Source organism: Mastomys coucha, unplaced genomic scaffold (assembly GCF_008632895.1).
Source record: "Mastomys coucha isolate ucsf_1 unplaced genomic scaffold, UCSF_Mcou_1 pScaffold15, whole genome shotgun sequence".
NCBI classification, from domain to species: Eukaryota; Metazoa; Chordata; class Mammalia; order Rodentia; family Muridae; genus Mastomys; species Mastomys coucha.
Genome location: NW_022196897.1, coordinates 46,777,443 through 46,798,114, shown reverse-complemented (window position 1 = coordinate 46,798,114; position 20,672 = coordinate 46,777,443). Strand labels below are relative to the sequence as shown.

The 20,672-nt window shown below is 42.6% G+C and overlaps 1 protein-coding gene across 5 annotated transcripts in view; it reads left to right on the top strand.

The window, feature by feature from the left end:
* The first annotated feature begins 2,823 nt into the window (after positions 1-2,823).
* Positions 2,824-20,672, top strand: part of Wdsub1 (WD repeat, sterile alpha motif and U-box domain containing 1) — a 32,150-nt gene continuing 14,301 nt past the window's right edge. For 2 of the 5 annotated variants that reach the window (XM_031370340.1, XM_031370339.1), the window contains exons 1-5: positions 3,072-3,341; positions 5,933-6,353; positions 7,502-7,686; positions 11,011-11,103; positions 12,652-12,745. In XM_031370340.1, the coding sequence (XP_031226200.1) occupies positions 3,311-3,341; positions 5,933-6,353; positions 7,502-7,686; positions 11,011-11,103; positions 12,652-12,745 (824 nt within the window). In that variant the 5' untranslated portion in view covers positions 3,072-3,310. Of the gene's footprint in view, positions 3,046-3,071; positions 3,342-5,932; positions 6,354-7,501; positions 7,687-11,010; positions 11,104-12,651; positions 12,746-20,672 lie in introns of those variants that run through there. The other 3 variants (XM_031370344.1, XM_031370343.1, XM_031370342.1) reach the window with 3 other exon arrangements.

Below are 20,672 nucleotides of genomic sequence, written 5' to 3'. Positions count from 1 at the left end.
TGGAAATGATACTTGAGGGAGTCCTAGCATCCCACTTGGGGCTGGGGAAGCACTTGCTATGGTTTGGATCTGGAATGTACCTCAAAAGTCTATGTGTTGCCGGGCGGTGGTGGCGCATGCCTTTAATCCCAGCACTTGGGAGGCAGAAGCAGGCGGATTTCTGAGTTCAAGGCCAGCCTGGTCTACAGAGTGAGCTCCAGGACAGCCAGGACTACACAGAGAAACCCTGTCTCGAAAAACCACAAAAAAAAAAAAAAAAAAAAAAAAAAAAAAAAAAAAAAAAAAAAAAAAAAAGTCTATGTGTTAAAAGCTTAGTCTCAAGCCCCTGGCACTTTCAGAGGTGGTGGCAGTGGGAGGTCTTCAGATCAGGTTGTAGAGGGCACACCCGTGACACGGGTAGTAGGATGCAACCCTTTTCTATTTCTTTTCCACTCCTGTCCATGAAGCTAGGACTTTGCTCTGGCGTGCACTGCTTGCCACCTGTACTTTGGAACCTTCTGGAGGTGGGCTATTACTCGAGCCTGGAGATCATGTGGTTGAAGTCAATGGAAGGTTCACTGATGGTGGCAATATCCACTTTGATGTTGTTTAAGCCAATGTAGAGACCAGAAGCCAGTATACTACACTTGCTCCCCTCCTCCAACTTTTACCATCTTGTCTCAAGGACTCAGGTGCTGCTACAGAGTACATACCTGTCCATCTGTCCAACTGGGAGGAACAGAGACCTAACTCTGTTGCGGATAGCCCTGGGGCTAAGTATATTTGATATATTTGTGAGGGACTTTGAACAAGTCAGCACTCAGGTGATTTCCTGTAAACCTTCTTCCCATTTTAATTGATAAAATAAAGGAGAGAGCCGGTGATTGGGTAGAGAAGAGGAGGGGGAGGGGGAGCTGAAGGCTGTGGGAGAGAAGGAGAGGACAACAGAGGAGGAGGTGGAAGGAAAACAGAACAGAAACATGTGGCCTGGAGAAACCACAAGTTATGAGGAGTCCCATAGACGGGGAAGATGGTAGTGTAGTGGTAGATCTGCCCAATCTAGGCACACAGCTTGTATTCATATTCATTGAGTTGTTTTCATTGCCAGGGCGTATCTGGGTTGGAGATTTACCACAACATAACTCTGTAATCTTTCCTTTTAAATTATTCCTATTTGGCATGATATTTTTGAAAGTCTTTCCTATCCCAAGGTTTTAGGCAAGAGACCAGCTACTAGAGAGAGCTTGCCTCTCCCAAACTACCTGTCCCTTGGGGTGAACGTGCTGCAAACAACTGGTGTTTCTAGTCAGGGTCTATTGTTATTTGTCTAATTGCTGTGATAAAACACACAGCAAGAGCAACTTAGGGAAGGGATGGTTCACTCTGGCTCACAGTTCCAGAGGAGAAAGAGTATCGTGACAGAGAACCCGGGCAGCACAGCCTGGGGTAACTGGTCACATCGCAGCCAAGTCAAGAAACAGATGAACGCTGCTGCTCCTTTTCAATCAGCCCAAGACAACGAGTGGGATGGTACACCCGCAGTTAGGGTGGACCTTTCCACCTCATTAACCTAATCAAGAAAATCCCGGGCTGGAGAGATGACTCAGTGGTTAAGAGTACAGACTGGTCTTCGAAGGTCCTGAGTTCAATTCCCAGCAACCATATGGTAATGAGATCTGATGCCCTCTTCTGGTGTGCCTGAAGACAAATACAGTGTACTTAGATATAATAAATAAATAATAAATAAATAAATAAATAATAAATCTTAAAAAAGAAAAGAAAAGAAAATCCCTCTCATCCACGTCCAGAAGTTTGTTTCCATGATAATTCTAGATCTGGACTCGTTGACAATATTAACCATCACATAGGTTTCTTTCATAGATTGCACTATGATTTCATAAATTTTACTAAGATGCTTATAGCCAATCAAATTGATGCAGATGTGCTGCACCCTTGCAAGGGACCTCAAAGGAATGGAAACATGACAGACACACATCCATAGAAGCTGGGATCACATGGTCTGGGGCTCTCTCATGGAAAAGGCTTCGGAACCCTGGGAGCCCAGCCTGTTTATTATATACAGTTGGACAAAGAGATGGGGTTACAGTTCAACATACAGTTGAATTAAGGTGACAGGGTTTATAGTATACAGCTGAAAAGGAGAGAGGTTTAGCTAATCACTAGGAGCAGTCTCTGCAGGGGAGCAGTCTTCAGGCTGCAAATATCCAGGAGGCCAAAGCTACAGAGGACACACCCTGTCAACTTTAGAACTTGAGACAGGAGAGACAGTTTTTCAACTCCCATGGATCTAAGGCATTGGCCTCCTTGATATGGCTATGCTCATATCAAACAAAATACACATTCACCAGGGCTTCACTCACTCCGGAGATAGAAAAAGATTAACACTCAAGTCTGGCAAGAATGTGGAGTCAGGCACCACTACATGTATCACTGAGAGTACAAACCATGCCTCTCTGAAAAGCCATTGGGTACTTGGTATGTAGTGTACGTCTGAAGAATCTTTAGGCTATTCCATTTCTATTTAGTTCTAGTTGAGATTCCGAAGTGTGGATAAAGATGTTCGTACGAAGGAGCTTAATCTAACATTTTATCTGTGAGCAAGAATGTCGAAACTACCATTCAGCAGCATGATATAGTTCCATTTGGACCATTAAGCAGAACAAAACCAAAACCAAAACCAAACAAACAAAGAAACAAACAAAAAACTAACTTCCAGGTAAATTACCACAGCCAAAGCCCATACGGACCTGTGCTACCGACAACGCATGCGCGGGCGCGGGGTGGGGACGTGTGCGGCTCTCCCGCCGCAGCCACGCCCACCTCAGTTCGGTAACACGTGATCCAGTGAGCCCGGCTCTGCCCAGTGAGCAGCCCAGCCCAACAGCCCAGGCCCGGGCCGAGCCTGGGGTCGAGCCTGGGGCAGTGCAGGCTTCGAGACTTCAGATCCCGGTGGTGCGTGCGCCGGACAAGCGTGACCTCGATCGCGGGGAGCCGTGAGGGGAGGAGCCGCCCGGAGGCGGGACTCTCAGTCCGGGTGCGAGGGAAGTGAGTGTGGGCTGCTCGCCTGGTGGCGTTGGGGCGGGGGCAGGACCGGGCCACCCGGTGGGCTGTGGTCAGGCACACCCCACTGGCCTGCTGGCTCGCCTGGCCTCCTGCGCGAGAGCCAGAGCCGGTTCAGAAAGTCTCTCGCTGCCTTTGCACTCTGGGGATTTGGACAGGTTCCAGAAAGCTCCATCTCAGCTTGTTTTCCGAGAACCTGCTGGAGTGTTCCTGCTTGTTGTTTTGTTTTGTTTTGTTTTGTGAGGCTTTGATGGGCCTGGAGGGAAGGCTGCTGAACTTTGGTAAGAAGATGAAAATGAAAACATTTACTTGTTTATTTGTAGAGATTTCCATAAACTAGATGAAGACTAGGGATTATGTATTTTACAAGTCGAAGTCACATCTGTTTCTTATGCATGGTTTCAGCCACTATTATTATGAGTTTGTTGGTTTTCTGAGACTAGTTAGGTAGACTTTCCCTCCTTGTTTAGCTGAGGGTGATCTTCAACTCCTGATCCTCCTCCAGCCTCTACCTCCCTCGTGTTGGTGTTACGGGCCCACGCCAGGATGCCCAGCGCTACTTTTTAATTATACCGTTTTCCACTCATAGATTGTTGTTTTGGAAGCTTTACTTTCAAAATCATTTCATGCTAGATTTCGTATATAACATATAAAGGCAAACACAACTATATTTGGAAGTATATTCAACGGAGTTTCATGTGAGCACGTTTAGGTACCCAGCACTGCCTTCCAGGTTGTAGTTGCAGAGATGAGCAATATGGACTAGGTGCCGACTTCTTTGTGGTCACTGGCAGCGGGAATGCACACTGGCGCTGCCGCTGTAGGAATTAGTATGAAGCATTCTCCCATATGAGTAACATACGACCTACCTGTACAACTTCTTATATAGCCAAGGTCTTAGAGCTTAAGTCCTACCACAGAGATACATGCGCATCTGTGCGCGGTAGAGGGCTGCATACTTCAAGAAATGGGACTGGCCTAGGTGACTGTCGTCGGATGGATTTTAAATTGGTACAAATGGATTTTTTAAATCGGTGCATAGACACAATAAAATTTTACTTTGCCACAAAGAAAAATGAAATCATGGTATTTGTGGGAAAATGTTGGAACTAGAAATGAAGTCAACCAGACTCACACAAATGCTGGGTTTCTCTCATATAGATCCTGAACTGTTATCTCTTAGTTATATTTGTTCCTTGACATTTTGAACATGTACCTAATGTGTGCTGACAACCCTCATCCGTTCTTGGCTTTCCACCCCAACCCTCTGGTAACATCCCTTCCTCTTTTCCTGCAAAGTGCTTTCCCACCTCCCATGTCCTTTTTGGGTCATGGCCTCCTGAGAGTTTTACCTTGTGGCCACAGATTGAGAAGGATTCATTTGAGCCTGGTGCGCTCAGCCATAGATACCTGAACACAATGTGTCCCTCTCCCAGAATCTGCCATGGGCCAGTAGTTCAAGAGTATTGAAGTAGTGCCTCTTGAACCACTCCCCTGATCCCTATCTGGACAGGACCAGCCTCGTGCAGGCTCAGCCAAAGTGGCTGTGCTGTATCTAGAGGGTAGGATTTCAAAGCACTTCCTCTGTCTGCTGCCTTGGAAGTCTCTTTGTTCCCTGACCTACAGTTGTTCCTAAGCCTTAGAAGAGATGCTGTAAACATCTTGTTCAGGGCTGGTTCCTCAGCTTTCCTTGGTCTCAGCATCTATCGTAGCCATGAGACTACATTCACCATCCATTGCAAAGAGTGTTTTCTCTAGGGCTGAGAGTAGCATTTGTCTATGATTCTAAGCATAGATACTTATTTAGAAGGACAGTTTGACTCTTTGTCAGTTAAGCTTAACAGCAGTAGTAAGAGTCCCCCAAGGACCTATGACCTCTCTAGGCATAGGTTTTTAGACAGGTTTTTTCAGGACTGGGCATTGATTCCCGCCTGTCCACACATCCAGTCAGAGAAAGATTGGTTATTTCCCCAAGAATTGTGCCACTATTACACTGGTGGGTACATCTTGCCTGGCAGGTTGTGATTATAGTTCACAGAGTTTTGGCTAGCTAAGACTTGTCTTTTTGCTGGGTGGTGGTGGCGCACGCTTTTAATCCCAGCACTTGGGAGGCAGAGGCAGGCAGATTTCTGAGTTCAAGGCCAGCCTGGTCTACAGAGTAAGTTCCAGGACAGCCAGGGCTATACAGAGAAACTGTGTCTTGAAAAAACCAAAAATAAATAAATAGATAGATAGATAGATAGATAGATAAAAATAAAAAAAGACAAACTGAATGAAAATGTCTTGATGAAACCTGTAATTACTACACGCTGAGTCTAAAAATTACCTCAGAATAAACACCAGGAACACCAAAGATTTGTAAAATGAAATCAATAAATATTGCTAAAATTTACAAAAAAGGAATATGTTTTTATTTGCTATGGAGAGGAATTTGGATTTTAGGTTTTTAAATTGTGTTTCTGGATTGTGTATGACCTGTCCAATTCTGTCTCATTAGCATTTTGGTTTCCTTGCTTCAGATCTTTTGTATTTTTGTGCATGACAAGGCAGCTTCCAATACAGCTATATTTTGAAGGAGACTTTGGAATTTTCCCCCATCAATAAATCATATTACAAAGCAAATAGCCTTGGCTCTCTTGTGGAGGGAGCAGCTAACACAGTTAAAAGTGGTAATGTTTTTTGAGTTAACATTAACAGGTCTGAGGTAAAGCTGGTGCCAAATTAAATCATTGCCTCCAAATTATCCCGGGTAATAAATTGTCCTTAACAGTGGGAATGTATGTGCTTTTGTCGGGTAGATTCTTTTACACAGAGTTGGATTTCCCTGATTCCTGGGATGGTATGTAATTGTGACTGGTTTAAAAACTCGCAGGCTGTTTACTTTGCGTGAGGAACATGGTGAAGCTGATTCACACACTGGCGGATCACGGTGATGACGTCAGCTGCTGCGCCTTCTCGTCTTCCCTCCTGGCCTCCTGCTCCTTGGACAAGTCCATCCGCCTGTACTCCCTAAGTGACTTTGCTGAACTGCCGCACTCCCCGCTGAAGTTTCACACCTATGCTGTCCACTGCTGCTGTTTCTCGCCCTCAGGACACGTTTTGGCATCATGTTCCACCGACGGTACTACGGTGCTGTGGAGTGCGCACAGCGGACACACCCTGACGGTGTTGGAGCAGCCCGGTGGCAGCCCTGTGCGCGTTTGCTGCTTTTCCCCGGACTCCGCCTACCTGGCATCAGGGGCTGCTGATGGATCTGTTGTTTTGTGGAATGCACAGTCATACAAATTATATAGGTATGGCTACTTAAACTGCCTGGCTTGAATCCCGTTAAGATTAAATTTTATTCTTCATTGTGGTAAAATAGACATAGTTGACCCATTAGTTGAAATTATTAAGTACTCTAGAAACTGTAACCTTTGTGTTAGCAGTTGAAATCATCTCATGTTCTCCCTGCTTGGTATCTGCAGAGCAGGCATCCCAGCTGGACAACAATTTTGCTCCTTTGTGGTTTCAGAGCTGAAGAAAGTGATACTTTTAAGCGATGTTCAACCTAGCTTAACCAGACAGCCCAGAAAGAATGCCGCGGCTCTCTCCCTTTTAGAAATGGATGCCTGGCTAAGGAGGGCTTTCCACTGGTGAGGCGTGATTTCCACCTCTGTGGTGCAGTTTCCTTCCTGCCTGAGATTAACGGCACTCTAATTGCTGAGTGCTTACCAGTTTGTTTTCTTACCCGCAGAACAGTGTTGCCAGGACAGCACTTTTGAACTGCCTTCCCAAGAGAACTAGTGTGCACATATGGTTTTTTTCATAATGACTTTGTTTGAAGCTGAGGCACAGGTTCTTATTATTATCTGATTTGAATACAGAAAATGAATATGGTTTTTATTCTTGTTTTTTTTTTTTTTTTTTTTTTTTTTTTTTTTTTTTTTTTTTTTTTTTTTTTGGTTTTTTGAGACAGGGTTTCTCTGTGTAGCCCTGGCTGTCCTGGAATTTACTCTGTAGACCAGGCTGGCCAGGAACTCAGAAATCCGCCTGCCTCTGCCTCCCAAGTGCTGAGATTAAAGGCATGTGTCACCACTGCCTGGCGGTTTTTATTCTAATAGCACATCTTTTCAGTAAGAAGCCATTCTGTATATTTTAAATAAGGCCATTGTTAGGCTTGGTTGGTTTTTGCTTTTTCAAGCTTTGGGGTTTTAACATGCTCATACTGACTTGCTATGGAAATATAAAGATGTAAGCCTGTAGCTCGTATCCCTGTGATGCAGGCTCATGGGTATCAGCTAATGTGTTTGAGACCTTGCTGTACCCAGTAAAGAATGTGTCAGTGCGTAGCACCTGATGCTTTATTTTGTAGGCATATCCTGGTTCTGTCATATCTAAGGGACTATAATAGAAAGTCAAGGCCTCTGAACTCATGCCCTCCTTTTTTGTTCTGTTTTAGATGTGGTAGTGTCAAGGACAGCTCATTGGTGGCCTGTGCGTTTTCTCCTGATGGAGGCCTCTTTGTCACTGGCTCCTCAGGCGGGGACTTGACAGTATGGGATGACAGGATGAGGTGTCTGCACAGCGAGAAGGCGCATGATCTTGGGATCACCTGCTGCAGCTTTTCCTCACAGCCTCTCTCTGGTTGGTTGGCTCACTCTTTTAAGCACGGGATCCCTGTGTGTAATTCCTGTGACTTGTCCTTTGAGTGTCATCATTAGTACTGATGGCCTCTCCATTCTATTTCGGAATCATCCTTCTGTCTCTTACCTTTTTAGATCAAAATGAATCATGAAGAACTCTTAGATGATAAGTTTGTCTTTTTTAAAGTCTGTACAGGACAGTTCAGCTCCTCACAGTAGGTTCAATTGCATAGTCTTTTTTGTTTGTTTGTTTGTTTGAGACAGGGATTCTCTGTGTAGCCCCAGCTGTCCTGGAACTCACTCCGTAGACCAGGCTGGCCTTGAACTCAGAAATCCACCTGCCTCTGCCTCCCAAGTACTGGGATTAAAGGCATGCGCCACCACTGCCCCAGTTGCATAGTCTTAACTGTTGCTTTTACTGTCTTTTTTAAAAACTAAAATTGGGGTAGAAATGGGAAATTTATAAACTCCGAAAGGGATGGGGAACTAAAGTTGCTAAGCAACATGCTGTGCAACCCAGAAGGCATACGTTTGGGTCTCCAGCACCACCAAGCAATCCAGCAGTGACATGTGTGTTCCTGTAATCCTGCAATTCCAGCACTGGGGAAGCAGAGTCAGTGAGGTCTCTGGGGCTTGTACAGGAGCCTAGACAGATCAGCAAGGTCCAAATTGGGGCTGATAGAGCTTTTCTCACAGTCTATGGGAAGCCACCTAATACTGACCTCTGGCACACCCAACATATTTGAAATAGAAATAACATTTCACCTTTACTAATTTAATCTTCTAAAGACTAAGATGTTTGACAACATAACTCATTTTCTTTTAAAAGATGAGACAAGAATTCCTGATTAAACTAAACTCTTGGTTTTAAATTGAGACAGGGATAGGGCGGTCAGCCTTGTTCATTTTCATTGCCTGTGTTAAAGGAGAATTCTGCCTCTGCCCTCTGTAGTCTTGTCATCAGATCAGAGGTATCTGTGGCAACAAAGGAGCCACAGGAGTAAATTACTTATCCCAGTGGATATCAGTTGAATGATAATAGATACACATTAACAAAATATTCCCCCTACCTCATAGGAAGCCTTTAAAATCTGGTATGTGTATCATAGGGTTCAGTATCCACATGTGCTATGATGCTAGAGGCAGCCCTGGCACAGCAAGCAAACAGAGTGGCTTCCACATTCCCCTTACTCCAGAGCTCTCAGTGATTCAAGTACAGTGAAGGTCAAATTTCAAATCCCAAAGCACAGTACATCAGTACGTGTCTAGCATGTCATACCTAGCCCTAATTGAAATGTAGAAACCCAGTCCTGGCTTTACATTCTCTTGACACACAGCTTCCTCCATCCCTTGCATTGAGTTTGTGTTTCAAGCGATTTCCCTCTGAGCCCTTCACCTAGTGGACACCAGAACTTGGCTGTCAGGACTGCTTGATTAGATGAAATCTTTACTTTTTTAACCTTTTAACATTTTATACATGTTAAATAGGGTTTGTTTGTTTATTTATTTATTTATTATTTTTTCTTTTTTATTAGATATTTTCTTTATTTACATGTCATACGATATATCCTTTTCCAGTTTCCCCTCCAAAAAAAACAAAAAAACAACAAAAGAACAAACCCCTATTCCCTCCCTCCCTCCCCCTGCTCGCCACCCCACCCTCTCCTGATTACTGGCTCTGGTATTCCCCTACACTGGGGCATAGAACCTTCACAAGGCCAAGAGCCTCTCCTCCCATTGATGACCGACTTGGCCATCCTCTGCTATACATATGCTGCTGGAGCCATTAGTCCCACCATGTGTATTCTTTGGTGGTTTAGTCCCTGGGATGATTTTTTAAAAGATTTTTGTTTATTTATTATATATAAGTACACTGTAGCTGTCTTCAGACACTCCAAAAGAGAGCATCTAATCTTGTTAAGGATGGTTGTGAGCCACCATGTGGTTGCTGGGAATTGAACTCAGGACCTCTGGAAGAGCAGTCAGTGCTCTTAACCACTGAGCCATCCCTCCAGCCCAATAGGTTTTATTTTTGTGAACCCATTCTTCTGTTAAAGTCTCTACCCAATTTAGCTAAGCATTTTTGATGATTGTTTGTCCTTTGATTGCCTTTAATGATTGTTTTGTGCTACTTATTCCCAGGATGGCTTAGAACAGACAGAAACCATTTCACCCATTCTTGTGGTGCTTTCTCCACATCTTTAGGGCACACACTTGTTGGAAAGAACACTGCAAAGAGACACACTAACTAGGCAAGGTACTTCTCACTTTTGCAAAAGGGTGTACAGTGACATAAGCCAGGAGAGCAAGCACACCTGGGTGGGATGATCCCTTACCTTCAGGAGGGTGTGTGCGCGTGTGAAACCACTGTGTAAAATGGAATCTGCTCTGTTAGGGGGCAGCTGTGGAAAAGCCTCGACTGTTGGTGTCAATATCCTGTTACCTCCGCTTACACAGGGCCTTAGTCTAGTAGATACATAATGAAATTCTAAAATCTGGAATATAAGAAAACATTATCTAGCGACTTCTGAGATGCCAACTTGATTTGGTTAATTTTGCTAAACTGTGTAATATTTTCCAGCAGATCAGCTAGATTGATATGATTTTACATTTATGTAATTCAAGCTTTCCTCTTGGTCAAATCAAATGGAAAATCAATTATTATTATTCCATGTGCATTACAGATGGCTTTTAAGAATTGATACTCAAAAGGCAATTACATTGGGTGTAACCATTTAAAGTTCTTAAAATAACTGAATTTTCTAATTTTTTTGCATTAGTGGCAGCCTTATAATTTCTAAAATTCAGTTGATATTCTGCTTTCGTAGCTAAATACTGGCTTATTTGATAATATTATTACATATAAGAAATATTGTAATATATAATAATATGTTAACAGAACTTTGAGCCTAAAGGACTTTTTTGTTTGTTTGTTGCATGTGTCTCCAGCATGTTTGTTTGTTTTGGAGACAGGGTTTCTCTGTGTAACCCTGGCTGTCCTGAAACTCACTCTGTAGACCAGGCTGGCCTCGAACTCAGAAATCCGTCTGCCTCTGCCTCCCAAGTGCTGGGACTAAAGGCGTGCGCCACCACTGCCTGGCCTAAAAGGACACTTTTAAGACATCAATTTTAGACTAAAGTTATAATCCTGTATAATACCTAAGAAATTCTGTAATCATTTTATTCGTGTCAGCTAACAAACATACTTGGTTTACATGCCATAAATGAGCCACGTTAAGAGATCTCAGTATGATCAGAACCCCTTGGTTTAAATGTTTTACCATTTTCCGTGTTTGCTTGTGTTTTTCCGCATTGCTGTTTGTAGGCGGGGAACAGGGCCTTCAGTCTTACCGATTGGCGTCATGTGGTCAAGACTGTGAAATCAAACTCTGGATTGTTTCTTTTACCCATGTCTTAGGTATGTTTTAACTGGCTAAAATTACTTGTGACTTATGTAAGATTCTTATCTCTTTTAAAAATTCTTTTTAACTTAAGATACTCTGGATATTTTAAATGATAGTAAAAGTCTGTTTTAAGACCATTTTATTAAGTTGGATGTTGTGGCATACTCTTAAAATCTCAGTATTTAGGAGATAGAAGCAGGAAGATAAGCAATTCAGTTCCAGCTTCAGCCTGTTTTTTACGTGTGCAGAGAAAGGCTCCTTAGACAGCATGTGTCTGCACCTTACTCTGCTTGATGGTATCATAGGGCACAGACAGGCCTGGGTCCTGGATCCTCACAGAAACCCTTCTTTGTGTGAGTTCCACACTCATGGTGACATACAGCTGACTTCTGTTCTCTTTGACTGTTGAGGTGAACACTTGAAAGCTCACCTCATGTTCTGGAATTTGTCACTGTCTTAAGGTTCTTACTTAAGAACCTTAAGAGGTTCTTAAAAGAACCTTAAGAGGTTCTTAAAAGAACCTTAAGAGGTTCTTAAAAGAACCTTAAAAGGTTAAAACCCGTTTGTCCCGCTTTGAGCTTGAAGCCTTTGCTGCTCTTACAACCTTCCTGTCTGGGTAAATGTTGGAAGGGCCAGGCAGCAGCAGCTGGCCCTTCAGTACAGATGTCACCCATACCCCATAACCTCTTTCTGCTATTCCTATATGTTATCATCAGAATATACTGAGTTCTGTGTGTTTACTTTAAAAAGAGTTGTGTTTATTTTTTAGTAATTCTAAAAAGCATAAAAAGGATTTTATGGTCCTACTTTCTTTTGTTTGTTTTGAGATGGGGTTTCTCAGTGGGTCGGGCTGGCCTCAAACTCCTGGAGATCTGCCTGCCTCTGTGGCGAGTGCTGGGATTAAGGGTGTGTGCCACCACTGCCCAGCTACAGTTGTACTGTCTAAGAGTTCTGTAGACATTGTGGATTTGTAGAATGTGTAAATTACCAGTGATTTATGTACAGAAGACAAAATGTTTGGTAGTGTCAGGTTTTACAAAATATAAGCATGTGGTATTTTTAAGGCTTTTAGGGAGCTGGCAGCCTATCTTTATCTGGCAAGTAAATTGCACGCACTTCACATGTTTAAAAATGTTGGTTATTATAAAATTGTTTCAGCCTAGTTTTTGCTGAGTACATCATTTAAAATAACCTGTCATTGGCAGCACTGTGATCAGATTTAATGGTTTACAAGAAAAAAATGATTTTTGGAGCGTGTGTGTGTGTGTGTCTGTCTGTCTGTCTGTCTGTTTGTCTGTCTGTTTATGTGTGTCTGTGTAGGAATTAGGGCTACATGCCCAGCTTTTACTGATTTTTAAAAAAATTTTCTCATAAAACTATATTATAATTATCTGATTATCTGAATGGATATCAAAGCTGCATGAAGATTTTTTTTTCTGCATGAAGATTTTAATGTTTTTGTTTTTTTGTTACTCACATTATTAAGTGTATTAATGAAATAGTATTGACTTAAATTGTAAGCATAATCAACTTACTAATTTCTCTCACCTTGTTAATTACAGGCTTTGAATTAAAATATAAAAGTACACTAAGTGGGCACTGTGCCCCTGTTCTGGCCTGTGCTTTTTCCCATGATGGACAGATGCTTGCATCAGGGTAAGCTATCTATAATTAACCCATTAATGCTCCTAGAGAAGGTCTCTGTTGTTGGTGGGGTTATTACATTCATCTATTTGTACATGCCATAGTATGTGTGCGGAGGTCAGAGCACAACTTGCAGGAATTTTCTCTCTTCTTCCACTGTATGAGTTCCAGGCCAGGCCTTGAATATAGGTCATCCAGCTTGATGGCACTCACCTTTACCTGCTGAGCTATTCTACCAGCCCACTGTTTTTTATCCTTTCCTATACCTCATATTTTGGGTCTTCTAAATTGTATCCATTGAGTGGTATAGTGCTACTTTAGCATGGTTAGTTTGTATTCCCCACCTCTACCCCAAACAATAAGGGTAGAAATACATTTTTATTTATTTATTTTTGAACTTATGGTTTTTCAAGACAAGGTTTCTTGGTGTAGCCTTGGCTGTCCTGGAACTCACTCTGTAGACCAGACTGGCCTTGAACTGAGAGATCCTCCTGTCTCTGCCTCGTGAGTGCTGGGATCAAAGGTGTGCACTACCACCACCAGCTTGTGATGTATTTCAGCAACGGTTTTTTTCCCCATGCTTCTTCTAAGATAACCACAGGTAAATTACACCCATCACCAAGGTAAACCAACCTTGCTTGCAGCAGACAAGCTTGGGCTGTTTAAATGGTCTGTTGCTATACAGAAAGTTACCTTTCCGTCTCATTGCTTGGCATGTGGTTCATGTTTCCCCTTCTAGCTGGTCCTAAAACTTTTAGTATGTGGTGTTCCATACACTCACTTTAGTATATCTACATGTGGGCTTAGTTTTACCTTGCTAGGAGTTTTTGTTTGGACAAATGAGGTGGGGAGCAGTGCAGCATGCTCTCTGGGTGAAAAGCAGAGAACATCTGGAAGAGTGGGTCCTCTCCTTTTTCCTCGTGGGTACCAGGGATTGACCTCAAGTCCTCAGGCTTGGCCACAGGCACCTTTACCCACTGAGCTATCTGGCCAGACCAGAATGCACTGGTTGGGCCAGCGATGCTAGGAATCCTTTTTCTAGATCTGTGGAATCATGTGCCATCAATTTTTAGAAATTCTTATCTCCTCTGCTGTCCCTTTGTCCCTTTCTCCCTCTCTCTAAGATGCCAGTTAGGTGCAGACTGTACCTTCTAACTCTTAAGTGTTCTTTCTTTTAGCCTTTTTAATATCTTTTGCTTTTGTCTTTTTTTTTTTTATGTGTATGAGTGTTTTGTCTGTGTAGTACATAGTACACGTGTAGTGCCTGGTGCCCATGGAAGCCAGAAGAGGGTGTCAGATCCCCTGGGACTGGACTTACAAATGTTTTTGAGTCACCCTGTGGGTGCTGGGAATCAAACCAGGTCCTTTGCTAGCTTAGCCAATGCCCTTAACAGCTGAGCTATCTCTGCAGCCCGTTTCTAACTTTTTATATTTCATTCTTCATTTCTCCTTTACTGATGCTTTTTTCAACTACTGTGCTACTTAAAGTTTTTTAAATTAATTAATTATTTTATGTATACAAATGTTTTACCTGCATGTATGTGTTTCAAGTGCATACATCAAATGCCCTGGAGCTGGAGTTATGGATAGTTGTGATCTACCATGTGGGTGCTAAGAATAGAACTCAAGTCCTGAGGAAGAACAACCAGTGCAGTGCAGTGGGGGTGCACTTTTTTAATCCCAGCACTTGGGAGGCAGAGGCAGGCAGATTTCTGAGTTCAAGGCCAGCCTGGTCTACAGAGTAAGTTCCAGGACAGCCAGGACTACACAGAGAAATCCTGTCTCAACCCCCACCCCCCCAAAAAAAAATAATAATAAAAGAACAACCAGTGCTATTAGCTGCTGAGCTATCTCTCCAGCCCTACTGTACTACACTTAATAGTCTCTCAACTTATAATTTTGCTTAAACTTCAGTTCTAAAGTTTCTAGTCAGCATTTTTTTAAAGTCTCTTTTGACAAATTTTATGATTTCCTATTCTCAATTGGAACATTGCTTTCAAACCCTTATTTTATGAAGCTTTATTTGAACATACACGATTGGTTCAATTACTTTATAATCTTTTTTCTTCATAAAATTTTTATTACAGTTTGACAACCTAGCCTGATTTCAAATGAAAACAAAAGATATGATTCCTTTGTTGTTTAGATTAAAAAAATTCTTAGACACTTCCATAAGACAGGTTTCATCCTACTTTGACTTTAACATTTATTTTATCATTATACTTATGTGCATGTGTGTGACCATATTAGGGTGTTTGCATCTGAGTGTGGGTACCAGGGATGCCAGCAGTGGTAGAAAACCCTGGTAATGGTCAGGGCCCTGGGTGACCCTGGTAATGGTCAGGGCCCTGGGTGACCCTGGTAATGGTCAGGGCCCTGGGTGACCCTGGTAATGGTCAGGGCTCTGGGTGACCCTGGTAATGGTCAGGGCCTTGGGTGACCCTGGTAAGGGTGTGGGCTCTGGGTGACCCTGGTAAGGGTGTGGGCTCTGGGTGACCCTGGTAAGGGTGAGGGCTCTGGGTGACCCTGGTAAGGGTGAGGGCTCTGGGTGACCCTGGTAAGGGTGTGGGCTCTGGGTGACCCTGGTAAGGGTGAGGGCTCTGGGTGACTTTGGTAAGAGTGAGGGCTCTGGGTGCTGAACTCAGGTCTTCTGCAGTAGCACTGTGTCTTCTCTAGCCCCCACTTGACATTGCCTCTGTCATCTTTTGGCAATGTTAGGAATCAGACTTGTCACCTTGCCCGTGCCAGGCATTGCACCACCGCTGAGCTAACACCATGATTGACTTGTTTTTGTCGTTTCTTTGGAGAGCAGGAGGAGCCTTGCTTGCTTCATTGCCTAAACATTCTTGAAATTTAGTATGCACTATGGCCAAAAAAGCCTTCTGAGAAAATTTATGTGTTTGCCTTTGTTTATAATATTTATTGTTTTGAAAGGAAATGGCACTTGATTCTCTATATTCTAGACTTAATAGTGCCAGCTCCATAACTTTATAGATTCCATAACAGTGAAATTGGATTTCTCCATTTGTCTCCTTTCTTTCCTGTCCCAAAAGCATGTGGCCAAATTCAAATATTTGGGTGCACACATGTAGTGCGCACACACAGACATAGACATGTACACATAATAAGCACATAAGCAAATAAATAAATAAATAAATAATCAATCCGTGTTTTTAAATAAGAACAAACTAGAACAGTAGGAAGGAGGGAACAGCAGAGCAAAGCCCCAGAAGGGTGGGAAGCCACGCCTCCGGATTCTCAGAGACAGCCCACAAATGCTCTGGCCTAAGAATGGAGGGATACACGGGTTTATACTGTGTCAATACTTCTGGGAGGCAGTTAAAGGAACAGGGGGTGCTAGTTAGATCACAAGGGCCCAGATTTGGGGGGTCATGTCTTACATGGGTCATACCACTCCATGACCTCTTCCTATAGCCAGGAGGTTCTTTTTTTTTTTTAAAAAGATTTATTTATTGTTCTATGTAAGTACACTGTAGCTGTCTTTAGACACACCAGAAGGCATCAGATTTCATTATGGGTAGTTGTGAGCCACCATGTGGTTGCTGGGATTTGAACTCAGGACCTTAGGAAGAGCAGTCAGTGCTCTTACCTGCTGAGCCATCTCTCCAGCCCCAGCCCAGAGGTTCTTTTTTTTTTTTTTTAAGATTTATTTTATTTATTTTATGTGTATGAGTACACTGTAGCTGTACAGATGGCCATGAGCCATCATGTGTGTGGCTGCTAGGAATTGAACTCAGGACCTCTGCCAGCCCTGCTCGCTCCTGCGTAATTCACTGTAACTGTCTTCAGATGCATCAGAAGAGGGTGTCAGATCTCATTACGGGTGGTTGTGAGCCACTATGTGGTTGCTGGGATCCGAACTCAGGACCTTCAGAAGAGCAGTCAGTGTGCTCTTATCAGCTGAGCCACCTCACCAGCTCAGCCCAGAGGTTCTTAACTTGTGGGTTGCAACCCCTTTGGGAGTCAAATGACCCTTTCAGAGGGGTGACATATTGAATATTCTGCATATCAGATACATCATAATTTATACCAGTGGCAAAATGACAGCTGCTATGAAGTAACAATGAAAGTAATTTCATAGTTGGGGTCACCACAACACGAGGAACTGTATCAAAGGGTCTCAGCATTAGGAAGATGGACCACTGGGCTAGAAGCTTGAGCTTCCGAAGCTCTAGAGAGGCAATGGATGTTGTTGAAAGGGAGGGCTGGCTCCTGCCATCCAAGCAGGATGGAGCTCAGTAAGATTCACTTTAGTGACAAAAATGATACAGTATTTCTGGCTTATGATTTCATGCACTAAAAATTATAATAGCTGAAAGAGTTCTACAACAAAAATAACCCTTTGAAAATATAGTACAAATATAATTCTGAATAAATAACAATGTTTACTTGTGTTGTAAGCAACAAAAATACACAGCTTGAGCTATATACAGTGTATCAGATAAACATATATTTTAGTAGAATGGAAACAGTGCTATATGTTATACAAATAGATTTTACACATAATGATTTTTGTAGGTAAAACTGTTCTGGAAGTTTTTAGTACTTAGAAAACAAAGTTCTTTCTTTAGTTCGCTTTTGTCACTATGACCAATTATTTTCTTTTAAATTACATATAATCTTAATATATACATTCTATATGTGTATGTAAGCTCTTGTCGACGCTGGGTTTTCTTTCTTTTGGTGGTGCTGGGGCCTGAACTTAGGGCTCACGCACATTAAGCCCACTCACCACCACTGAGCTCTCTATGTTCCTAGCTCTGCCACTAGATCTTCTAAAATATCTCTAAGGCTGTGGCAGTCTAACACACTTGCAATGCTTATCATAGCCACTCAGACTAAAGCCAAGATGTATGGGCTCCTAGCTTCTGTTTAAAACATCTGGCCCACAGCTGTTGAATCTTTTCCCCGGGTCTTCCTGTTCTTGCCAACCAACCAACCAGCCACTCATATTTGCCACTATGGGGTCTTGTTCATATCAAAAGATGAATATTGCTCATCAAAAAATATAAAGCTGGGTGCCATGGCACTGTGATTGTGATTCCATTACCGAGGAAGCTGCAACAGGAGGATTGTGAGTTTAAAGCCTAGGGTTACAGAGTGAGCCTTGCTCAAAAGACAGAAACAGCAAATTCTTTGTTGCCCCGGGATTTATAAAAGAGAGCTCAGAATTGAGTTTCTTCTCCTGTCTAAGGATCAGGCTAATGGGCAGAGTGATTGTGTGAGGTCAGACACCTATGTGTGACTGTCTCATGTGTTGAGCACTCTGCAAGGAACATGCTCTGCAGGACATGGGGACTTGTGAGTCCTAGCCCTCATAGTTAATGCCCAGGACGATTACACTGGAGCCTGGTAGCTCCCCTCCTTCCAAACCACAGAGGAAGCGCTGCCACTGCCGTGGCTGGGTCTTGTTTCCAGTTCTTCTCATAGCTCTGTTGTTTTCTGTCACTCTTAGTTATATTGTGTCACTCTTAGGTGCCTAGCGTTTCTATAATATAAAGTTGCAATTTTGAATGTTTCAGGTATATGCTGTTGCTCTAGGGTAGTGGTTCTCAACCTTCCTGATGCTGTGACCCTTAGATACAGTTCCTCATGGTGTGGTAACAAAGAAGTATTTTGTTGCTACTTCGTAATTGTAACTTTGCTACTGTTATGAATTATAAAGTAAATATCTGAAATGGGACCCAAAGGGGTCTTGACACAAGTCAAGAACCACTGTTCTTGGTCAACTGTTTTTCTGGATATTTTTGATTCATTTGGATATACAGATAAGTGAGTGACTTAAAATGATAAGTTGGTAAAATACAAGTCTTTTAAGTTCTTAAAGCAGGCTCCTGGGAGAGGCAGGGACAGATGAATGGGGAACAGGAGAGGAAGGATTCCTGTGTACTCAGTCACCGGGAGACAGACTGCAGGCCTGAGACAGGGAGACCGTGAAAACCAATGCACAAAGCAAGAGGAAGTGTGCACACACAGTGGCTCAAAGGCAAATGAATGGAAGAGTGAGATCCTGGGTTGGAAGCTGTAAGCAGAGATGGGGATAACATATAAAAAGGGGTAGAATTTAAATGTGCAGATAGGCAGATATAAAGGTGGAAATTCTTCTAGATTAAAATGTATTACATAAGTCTTTTTGACCTCACCGCACTATAATTCTGGAGGCTAGGTATCTTACATGGGGCTGGTTAGATGTTTTAGTGGTAAAGAGCTCCTCCTGATCTTCCAGAGGACCTGAGTTCATTCTTCACCATGTCAGGAGGCTCACAGCAGCCTTAACACCATCCTCAGGAGATCTGACACCCACTCTTGGTCTCTCCAGGCACTTGTATATGCGTGGTATATGTCTATAAAATATAAATAGATATATCTATGTATTTTTATTTATATAAATAAATATATTTTATTTATGCACAGAAATAAATATAGTTAATAATAAATACATTTAAAATAAACACATATTTTATATAAATAAATACATTTTTATTTAAATAAATAAATAAAATTTTATTTATATAAATAAATAACTTGCCTGGAGCTCACTCTCTAGCCTTGAACTCACAGAGATCCACCTGTCTCTGCCTCCCAAGTGCTGGGATTAAAGGCATGCACCACCATACACAGCCAAGAGATCATGTATTGAGACAGTAAACCATAGATAGCAGGATTCAGGGGTCAGGTGCAAGCTTTATTACAACTTGCTTGCAGACGAACTGACTTGAGTCCCAAAAGAACCACCTTAGTCTCTTTTAAGAGGAAGGCAGCCAGGAACCTAATGACCTTCCACCAAGGCCTTCCTCTTCAGAAGTTTACGTCCTCATGCTGAGGCTCAAGATTCGAACACATTTGTGATAAACACAAACAGAACCAGAGCAGCTAGGCTGGATAAAGAGGCCCAAGGCATGTGAGACTTCCATGGAACTCAGACTAAAGTAGTCCCAGTACGCCACTGAAGCTGCCTCTCGTCTCCCTTCTGTGTTCTAAAGCACATACCCAGGCTTCATTTATGGTAGGTAAGCACTCTTCCCCTGACCCCTGACCCCTGACCCCAGCTCTACTACAACTTTAGAAGCAATTCTGACACGTGAGACCTGTCAGAGAAAGTATTGAAGGCACAGTAAAGAATCAAGTCAATTCAAGTCAGTGATTCTCTTGAGGACCAAAAAGGATATTTTGTTTTCTTTTTGTGTTGAAAAATGAAAAAAAAACAAAACAAAAAACCCAGATACCATGCCTTTGGCTTTTGGGCAGCATGGGTCCCACACTTATTAATTCATATTAATTAGATCATAAATTATAATTATTAGATCATAAATCATAATTAATATCATCAGAAAAATAGGAAGTATAGTGGGAGCCCAGCCACATGGCCCATTGCCTTTCCCCAGATTCCGGTCGGTCTGACTTCTGGCTGCCTAGTAGGAAAGAACAGGAAGGCCAAAGACCGTATTCCCGAAAACACATGCTCCTCCTCCCTGCAAGGCACCTGTTTCTATTTTATTCTGCATGTGAATGCTGGGGTCCTGTTGTTCTGTGAATCAGCCAACTGTTCCTTGTACTCCACAGTGACTAGCAGAAGGTGACCTAACACTATTCCCTAAAACTCAGTCCCCATCTTCCCCTTACTCTCCTTACACTGACACTTGTCCCAAATAAATCACTGACAATAGTCCTGCTTCCTAAGTGACATTACATCCAAGGCAATATTCACAAAGTGGAATTCCCTTTTTATTTTGTTGTCGACCTGACACCCAAGCAATGCATACATTTGAGACACAGTGTTATGCAGACCAGCTGGGAAGATTGTGACATAAACTTACCGTGAATGGGTTCTGGTCAGCTGCATGTGAGAATGGCTAGCATTCCTTTAGAAGCTTAAGCAGAATTGAGCGTCTCTCTCTCTCTTTCTCTCTCTCTCTCT